Source organism: Triturus cristatus, chromosome 11 (genome assembly GCF_964204655.1).
Source record: "Triturus cristatus chromosome 11, aTriCri1.1, whole genome shotgun sequence".
Classification (NCBI taxonomy): domain Eukaryota; kingdom Metazoa; phylum Chordata; class Amphibia; order Caudata; family Salamandridae; genus Triturus; species Triturus cristatus.
The window spans coordinates 926,539,994-926,550,293 of NC_140594.1; the positions used below are offsets into that span (position 1 = coordinate 926,539,994).

At 39.7% G+C, this 10,300-nt stretch overlaps 1 protein-coding gene across 1 annotated transcript in view; it reads left to right on the forward strand.

Moving 5' to 3' along the window:
• CLRN1 (clarin 1) overlaps nt 1-10,097 on the forward strand; it is a 187,229-nt gene extending 177,132 nt beyond the window's left edge. The window contains exon 3 of the mRNA XM_085634902.1: nt 7,343-10,097. Within this exon, the coding sequence (XP_085491028.1) occupies nt 7,343-7,608 (266 nt within the window). The 3' untranslated portion in view covers nt 7,609-10,097. The remainder of the gene's footprint in view (nt 1-7,342) is intronic.
• The last annotated feature ends 203 nt before the right edge of the window (nt 10,098-10,300 follow it).

Here is a 10,300-nt window from a genome sequence, read left to right on the forward strand (position 1 = left end):
AATGTAGTCCTACGCTGCTGTTCAGAGTGTTAATGCATTGTATGATTGTCATGTATTATATTCAGCTTGTTTTACGGCTTATATCGCCACTTTGACAGGAGTTACTAACAATGAACATTACGGATTATGTATCCAACACGTATTGTGGTTCTCATTTATCTGATTATTATTTCCACGATGTCCTCTTTCTTTGTTCATGACAAACGTGTTAAGATATAAGTGGTCAATTACAGTGAGGTCATGTACACGTGATCAAGCCGGACGGCGAAACGCGTTGTGTTTAAATAAACAGCAGTTTATAGTAAATCCTTTTGGTTCTAGTGATTCCTGAGAGCGTACTTATTGAAAAAGATTGAAATACAATATATATATATATATATATATATTATATGTATATATTTATATATCTATATATATATAAATTTTTTATATATATATATCCATCCACACACATATTTTAAAAAATATGAACAAATAAATAATGTACATAATTCATAAAGAGTTAAATAATTGCCATTTACAAATTGTTAAAAAGTTAACTCCCCGCCCTATACCACTACAAACCTTGTAACCCACACCTAAAATATCACTAAAATATGTATAGCGTAATTTACATAACAGATAATCAATTAAATAATTAATTAACAATTAATAAATAATTGTTAATTTATTATTACTTTATTAGCTTCTCATCCTAAACTCCTACAAACCTAGCAAACAACATCTAAAATATAAATAAAATAACTATGTATATTTCAATTGACATAATATATAATTGATTAAACAATAAAATAAACAATTAATAAATAATTGTTAATTAATTATTACCTAATTAGGTTTCCGCCCAATACTCGTGCAAGTCTAGCATTCAGCACTGAAAAGAAAACTAAAATAAATAAGTATAGCACAATTTATATAATTGATACTCATTTAAATAATGTATTAAAAATTAATAAGTAATTGTTAAGTAATTATTACTTAAAACCAATGAATCATTATTACACACTGTAAATAACTGATAATCAATTAAATAGTTATCAATAACTTAGAAATTAATTGTACTTTAAATATTACGTAATTAACTTCCAAACCTATATCCCTACAAATATAGCAACCTGAAACTAAAATGTAACTCAAATAAATAGGTATAACACAATTTACATAATTGATAATCAATTCAATATTTAATTAACAATTAATAAAAAATTGTTTATGAATACCTAATTACCTTCCCAAGCCATATCCTTATAAACCCAGGAGTCTGCACCTTAAGCTTAAGAAAAATAAATAATTATTATAAAATCCACATAATTAATATCAATCACATGATTAAATAAAAATGAATAACTAATTAATTAATAATTTGTTTATGCCTAATAAAACTTCCCTTCCTATCCCCCTAGAAATCAAACAACCCACTACAACACTATTAATTAGCAATTCAATTAAAAATACTAAATCACTTAAAATTACAAACTAATTAAAAAAAATTAAGAACAATTCCACAAAACTAGTAACATATAAAATTAATATAAGAACTAAACTCATTAAGCTACTTAAAAAACAATACTTTTTTACAATCATGTTATTGGGAACGATATTAAAAACAATTATATTATTAAAAATTATATTACTTACCTAAAAAGACTATATACTTGAAAACAATATTTTTACATCACATGGGGAAGGGAGTCCACCTGCCAAAAAGGAGAAGTCCTTTCTAAATAAATGAACAAGGATCCATGTGGATCCAGAGTGTGCAGCTGCTCCTCATCAGCTGAGGCGGAAGCAGGAAAAAAGTCAGGGGAACAATGTCCTCTGTACAGTGAAATGAGTCAGAACATTGGGCAGCAAAAGTAGGAATTGGGCGAAGGACAACTTTAGCAGGAAAGAAGTGTGTAAAAAGGTAGCAAAATAAGGGCTGCAACAATCTAACAAAAGGGATATTTAATTTCGACCTTTAAACTTTTAGTTCATGCATACAAAGTAGAGACGTTTTAAATTTTTTCAACCAAAATGGCTGTAACTCAGAGTCTTTCTCATTATAATTAGACCTCAATATACATATTTTCTACACTTGACTCAAAGGTTTACTTTATTTTATCTCAAATGCGTGAGGCCGTCCTTTGACATTATCGCTTGTCAGTACCAAAGCATTTGGGGTCATATTATCAAGCACGGCGTTAAAATTATCGTCGCTTTAGTGGCAGAAAACTGCAGCTAAAGCGGCGATAATGGGCTTGATAATATGCCGCAGAGAATTTCAATAGAAGCCCATGTTGACACAAGAACATGGGCTTCTATGGGAATTCTCAAGGGCATATTATCAAGCCCATTATCGCCGCTTTAGCATCAGTTTTCTGCCGCTAAAGCGGCGATAATTTTAACGCAGTTTCTTGATAATATGCCCCTGCAACTCCTATAAAAAGATACAGTATAGCCATGGCCATTGGAAAAAAGCAATTGTGCAGCCACTTGTATTATTTGCGTGGCTTCTCTGGATGTGAAGGTCCATCCAGGAGGACTGCAGTACCGGGCTCTAGTACACTGTCTTTGGTGTCACCCTGAACATAACTATTGAATCCAAAATGCCGAAAGATTTTCTAAGACTAACTCCACATATTCGTAACTTAACAAAAAATACATATTTAAGGTACAAATATGTGGAGTTAAGAATAGTAAATCTATACTTTCGCTATATACACTTACATTTCAGAATTTTTGCCCACGATATCCTTGCACCTATGATTTTGATGACCTCGATATTCAGTAGTACATTCCTGTTATTGGCAAGAGGCTTAGTGGTTCATTAGGATGGCGGGCGGACTACAGTCCAACCGCCACCCCAGCAGTGCTGGGACCGGCCGCCAGTGGTGCAGCGGTCCCGCACTGGCAATTAGCATGCAACCGCCACTGTGGCGGTCTTATCCTGCATATTCAACATTGTGGCAGGCGATGCTGAAGCAGCACCAGCCACAATGCAGAAAATGCATGTTGTGCATAGGCATGCACAACTTGACAGGCACCGCGCGGTGCCTGCCACCTCATGCTTGCCAATGTAGGGGGGTGCCATAGGTACCCCTTAGGTGCAGCCCACCACCCCCCGCCCCCCCGGGGGCCCACATCGGGCCCCCAAAGTGAAAACCGCTTGCCTTTCCATGGCGGAGTCTCCGCCATGGAAAGGCATTTAACTGCACACATCATAATATGGATCGCCGCCATATTATGGGCTTTTTCTGCCTGGTAGGAAATCGTGGCGATTTCCTACCGGCGGAAAAGCAGTGGATGGTCTTTCCATCCACCGTGGTACCCCCTCATGCTAATGTGGTGGGAGGTAAAATGCCGTCCGGTGGGGTGTTTTGTCGGACGGATCGCCACAGCCGGTTGGGCGGTGGCGATCCGCCTGCAATGCTAAAGGGCCCCTTAGTTCTGATTATTTCCCTGCTACTCCCACTGATGTAATGCAGTGAAGTCTTGGCAACACCTAACCTCACTAAGGGCCCAGTTGCCCATTTGCTAGCATCCTAAATAGTGAATAGAGGAGGGCGACCCAGCTAAAGCCGAGAATCACTGCAAAGATGTGGAAATAACAATTAGGCCCTGATTCCAAGTCACACAGTACTGGGATTGTGATATAAAATAATACTATTTTACAGTTTCTGTCTAGTAAAATCACCCCAGAACCAAGCAGTTCTGAGTAAAATCCTATCCGGGAATTTCCACATGGGACCAATTTTTCCAGTCATAAAACTACTTTGAAACCCCTGTTCCAGGCAGTTTTATTGCATACATTTACCACCTACTTAGAGTGGCTGGTAGCTGTATGCATGAGCTGGTGGGAGTAGGGGAAGATGAGGGAGAGTGGGAGTGGGAGGACTAGAGGAGGGAAGGGGACGTTTGTGTCTATGCTCCTCCATTCTAGAAACAAATAAATTGAGTGAAATTAGTGTGCTGCTGCAACCACAGCCTCATGTGATTTTTCCATCTGGAATAACTGGTTGGGAAAATCCGGTTAGATTCTCCCACACCTGGCAAAACCAGGTGAGGAAATAAACAAACACAACAGAATAATGTAGTGATGTCTAATATCCAGGAGGCCTTAATTTCTTCTTGGCCTATACTCATGGAGAAGCCGCTTCTGATGACATCTCAGCGAGTAAATAACTCATTGATGCAGCTGATGCGGTGGTGGCAGAAGTAACCACCTGGAACTGTGGACAATATTGTTTGCCTTGCTGGTTCTCACTTGAACCTTCCTGAGAAAGGAAAGCCTGTAAAAAACTAGAAAGATCCTGGAGACGTCAATATAAAGAAGTAGACACATCGCAATATATACAAGCCCTTCATACTTACCATAAGAACTTAAAAATTACACACAGCACTTTTTACTCCCAGCGCATTAAGGAAGCAAATAATAGCTGTAAGGAGATTTTTAACATTGTATCTAAGTTCAGGGACCCCAAGATGATGGACCCACCTTGCGACATCAGCCTGGACCTATGTATGAAGTTGAGGGATTTTTTCAATTCCAAAATCATGAGGATCCAGCCAATTTTGCTGAGGCTGAACACCACTGAGCCATTAAAATGAACAGATAGTCCATTTTTGCCTATTGCAATTTGGAAGCTTGTGCAATTTCTGCCACCCAATGAAGAGGAGCTAAAGAACCACCTTGGAAGGTGTAAGTTTGGCTCTCCTTTGGACCCATACCCTCTGCACATTAGGAGGCAAATAGCCGCGTCTACAGGCCCACAGTACTTGGAGTTAATCAAGGCCTTGCTTCAGTCAGGGACGGTACCAGAATACTGGAAAAGGGCTAATCTTGTTCCCCTCTTAAATAAAAAAAAAAAAATGCTGACCCTAAGATCCTTTCAGATTTTAGACCAGTTTCTCTGCTACCAGCCACCTCAAAGATCGTATGGAAACATCTTTGCTAGAAATCATGGAATCTATTAAGAATAATTTAGATCTTAGTCATGATGTCACCGTGACTCTGCTGGATCTATCGGCGGCTTTTGACACTGTATCCCATGAGATCCTGCTTCAATGGCTGGTGACAATTGGGGTGGGAGGAGTGCCACTGAGTTGGATTTGCTGTTTTTTAAAACACAGAGAACAAGCAGTGTGGATGAAGCCCTTTTACTCAGGTGTGAAAAGTAAAGTGAGGGGTGCCACAGGGCTAAGCATTGAGTCCCATTTTTAAAAACATTTATATGTCCATACTGACTTTTCTGGTAGAGTCATTCGGCATTAAAATAGTTTTATATGCAGATGATAGGCAGTTTTTGCATTCTTATCAGAGTTATTCTGCCTCAGGCAAATTAACTTTTTCAGCGCTATGCCACCCACTCCTAAGGAAGTGATGAGGGAGCAAGTAGTTCCCTTTGATATTCGGCTTTCCTTCGAAGCCCAGATAGTCGCAGTTGTGAAATCATGTTTCTGGATATTAGGAATGTTAAGAAAATTCTTGTATTTTCTTCCATGGGACGAGCAGAAATCAGTGGTCAGGGAAATAATTTTATCCAGATTGGACTACGCCAATGTCCTCTACCTGGGAATTACAGATCATTAAATTCATCAACACCAGGTGGAACAGAACACTGCAATCCACCTTCTGTTTAAGTTGACAAAACGTTCCTCTATGCCCCACTTCCAGGAACAATTGCACTGGCTAACAGTCAGCTAGAGAATGGTGTTTAAGGCCTTAACTATTGCATACCACGCTTTCCACAAAATGGAACCCAGATATCTCAATGATAGGATTTTTTAGTATTACCCTGTTAGGATCTTGCAATCTAGGAATACATGGATGATAGTTGTCCCCTGCTTTAGAAGAAAGAGACGGGGTGGTGCCTCCTTTGGTGTAATAGTAGCCAAGACTTGAAATAAGCTTCCTTTTCAACTCAGATCTTTACCAGATGAGGCCACTTTCCATAAATATTTAAAAATGTATCTGTTTAACTTATAGGCCGAGTTCCCCTTCCCGTCTTTTCCCTCATCGCCGAGACACTCTCTGAGTAGCTGTGAGCTTTATAAAACCATTCATTCATTCATTCATTCATAATAATACAGAATCAAATGAATGCAGAAAAGTGTGTGCTAATTTTACTTTGAATTACTTGTGATCAGAACCATACAGGGAAAATTGTGGTTCTCCTGTCACCAAGTAAGCCCTGCAATCCCACATCTACATTCATTGTTTGCCCCAAACTTTGCTGCAGAGTGCAGTCTGGGTGGCTCTCCTGAAGCCCTCGCCCACATGCTGTGCTGTCAGTGCTGCCTCTGTAATGGGCTTCAGTGAAATGTATACTGCTCTGCTGCCCTTTTTATTCAGTGTGACGAAAAGGTTACATTACTGCTGAACATGCTGTGTTCTGTATGTCTGTAAGGAAAGCGTGAACAGTTGCTGTCTGTGCTGTTCACGTTCAATGTGCATGGAGAGCACAAGATACTGTAACCTGTGCTGCACTTGTTCTATGTGTCATGCAAGATGGCACCACGTCCTCCGGTAGGGATTCACTTTTGGGTCTGAGAAGTTTGCATTTCTGATGCCTATGCTGTGTGAACTGCTGATAGTCATGCTGTACCTTGTCTGTGTGTTGGAGCGGATGCAGTGCTTAATTTTTGCCAGTGGTTTCTGGCAGTGGGGGCTCGCACATACGACAGGCCGGAGGAAAGTAGTTCCTCCGTTCCGTCGTATGTCCGAGTTTACTACCACCCCCACCCTGCCCCTCCCCTGACCCGTCCCACCGCCCCGCAGCATCCCCTATGCGAGCCGCCACTGATTTCCGGTGCATGACAGCAGCACTTAATTCTCAGCACCTGCTCTAATTACAGTTTACCACATGGTGGCGCTGTTGGTTAATTTTTAGATGAGCACAACAACAGTTGTTTAATCATTCAGTATACATTAACAATCAATATTACCAGATGCCGACACCATTTTTATACTTTTGGTGCTGGAATAGACTAAATTGTCTCACTTCAAGGAGTGTGGTGGTTAGTAGTTGTGTTGGTACTGTCATTGGCAGCACTGGCAAGGGCAGTGGGTGGTGCAGGATGCCGTGGCATCCTCAGAAGGGCCCTGGCACTTACCTTTTTACAAATTTTGAACTGATGCGAAACATCATTATTACACTTGTCAAAGCTTGTTTCTTGTGCCACTTCTAACATGTCTCCATACATGTAACAGCGGTAATGCTTTAAGCAGCATGTAGTGTCGTATAGTATAAAAGTCCACCACAAATAGCAGAATGTCTTATTGGCTATTTAATGCATCCATTCAAAATAGGCTTTACTTAAATAACTAAAAACAACTTTCACGGTCTTCATTGTTTTTCAGGTTTTTGTGGTTGTCTTATCCTGGTCTTATTCGCTTCAGAAGTTAAAATCCACCATCTGTCGGAGAAGATAGCCAACTACAAGGAAGGAACATTCACCTTTAAAACCCACAGCGAGCATTATGGGAGGTCCTTCTGGCTCATCCTGGTTTGCACTGCTGTTCACTTCTCAAACATCCTTCTCATCCGCCTGGCAGGATTTGAGTTTCCATTCTCCAAGTCCAAAGAGTCAGAAACCGCGACTGCAACAATAGACATTATGTACTGAAAAAATATCTAGATCAATGTATAACAAGATAGTTGAGTTAATAAGTTGAGTCCACCAGCTGAACTTTTTCAGTTTTTCACGACTATTATTTGGATGGGAAAATTTAGGTGACATAAAAACAGACGGAAATATCCCCACAGACAACAAATACGTCGAGTGAAAAATATCGACTGCCAAGATATCGACCATCCACAAACATCTTCCAACTGTAATTTGACATTGTATTGTTTTGAAATTTATACAACACTCCACACCCCAGGTGAGGCTTATAGTGCTATCTTTGGAGGTCCGATTGTGATAGGTTTTGTATTGCGCTATAACCGTGGTGAGGTCATAAAGTGCTATAATTTTTTAAGGTTTGTGGGTGCCCTAGTGAGGGTGGGAAGGTGATGTTAGTTATCTGGCCTTTATTGTTTGTTGTGCCATGCTGTAAACACAATGTGACTGACTTCACTGCGCATAAGCATATGGTGTGAGAACAGATGCCGTCATAGAATAGAAGAGAATAGGATAATTCTTTATTGTTCGATTATTTAAAATCATTACAATAAAACCAATAGTTAATTTGTACACATCAGCAGAATAATGGAGTTTACAGAACCCATGGAGATCTGAGCCCTGGGCTTGGGATAGAACTTAAGATTCATAGAAAAGTATAATTAAAATTGGTCAATATGCTTATCAAGATTACATTTATCTAAAGTGTGAGCATTAAAGTGCAAAAGTGTGACTAAAGTGCGATTATTGCCTCTTGATGGATTACGGGCACACCCCCAAGACCCCCGTGATATGGCTTGATGAGGCCCCAGTTAAAATACAATTGCTAAAATGTTATTCAAGAGCTAGTCTTTAAACTAAAACAAGAGTCTTCCAGAGGTGTCTCCTCGTGGGATTTCGATGCAGTCAAAAAATGTTGTTGAGCACCATCAAAGCACAAGATTTCAAGAGTTTTATTTAATTTGATTTAGACCTCTGCTGAGGTCAACAAATACAAAACAGATATGTTTAAAACAGTTATAATACAGCTTTAAAACAGTTTTACAAAACTCTTTAAAATTTTATACAAATTATAACAGACAAATTAATCAGGTGGCCATTTACAAAGCGTAATTAAACCTTGTGCAGAGGAGACATTATATCTAAAACAGATGGGCTTTTATACCGATGCCGGGCCTCTACCAGATTCTTATTTGGACTAACTAACAATACATGATGTAATCTTGCACTCCTCCATCACACAAGCCACATATTCCTATTGTATTTTCATGATTATTCCATTTGGATGTATATACTTTTAATGGGAGGATTCCTAACAGCGGTAAAAGAATACAGCGCCGGGCTCTGTGTTCTATTAAAAAGTGTATGTATCACTGCGGAGATTTGTATTCTACACTTTCTACAAATTGTGCGTAATGTTTTAATTGAGAACAGTTCCTTACATCCAGATCAAAGATTATTCTTGGTGTCAAATTCTTAAAAAAAGCTTCAAATGTGCTGGTGTCCAGGATTTTAAAAGTGCTACTGTACAATGGGATGTATTAAATGCAATGCTAAGGTTCTTATTAAAAGTATATTACGACGCCTCATCTCTAAAAGTCTCCAATTTTAAAATATTTCTTGGAGATCCAGGGGCAGCATGTAAGAGATTATATGCCCATTTTATTATGTGAGAGATAGCTCTAGCATGATAGCTAGCTAAAGATAACTCTAGGCGTAATGCTTGGACTGGGACTGCTTGGTTAACTTTTAACAATTTACGTAATAGGTTCCCTTCAGCAAAATTGTGGAATAAACTGCCAGTGGCACTGAGACTCCAACCCAACCTATCTTTCAGGAAAGCCTTGAAAACCCGGCTGTTTTCCCCTGAGTAGATCTAGCTCAGTCCCTGCCCCTGCATACACACACCCAGCGCCAAGACGCCTCGGCATTCGAGCGCTTAATAAGCCCCATATCATCATCATCATTATCTCCCTTTTACATGTTGCCATCAGAAAGAGCACTGCTGGTGCTTTTTATCACTGCTAGGCTTTCATTGACCCTGCAATTAAGCCGGGAGAAAACCATTGAGCTCCTCAGGAAAGTTGGACACTCTATTGTGACGTGCTGTCATTTTCCTCTGCTGGAAATGCTTGAACTGCTCTCGCGAACTTCAGGAATCAAGCCACCAGCTGTGAGGATTCAGCCTTTAGGCATGATTCAACCGCTGCACGGCCGGTTCAAACATTTAAGCTACGCCTTATTGGGCACCGACAAAAAGTCCTGAGGTGGAGCAGCTTTTCGCATAAATAGAGGATATGAGTTAGTGATTCTTCCTGTTTTGCACAGAATCTGCAGCGTCTGTCCTGCTTATCCCAGATTCTGCAGCCATACCAGTATGATTTTTAACAAGATTAAGTCCAGTCGCAGTCTCACTAGCTCCTGTTTAATTGCTAGATGAAAAGGCAGAGAGCGGTAAGTCGGCAACACTCCTGGTTCATATAAAGTGAATGCCCAGCAACCATGGGACAGGATCTTGATCGTCCAAATGTCCTGATCTTTGGAGTTGACTTTTGCTAGCTTGGTTATTCGTCTTGAAGCTGTTGGTATTGGAAAGCCGCTAGACCAAATATTTCGCACCTCTAATGAACCAAGTGCAGAGCTGAAATACTTATGCTAATTGATCTGGGGATTCTTTATAGTTTCCCAGATAATC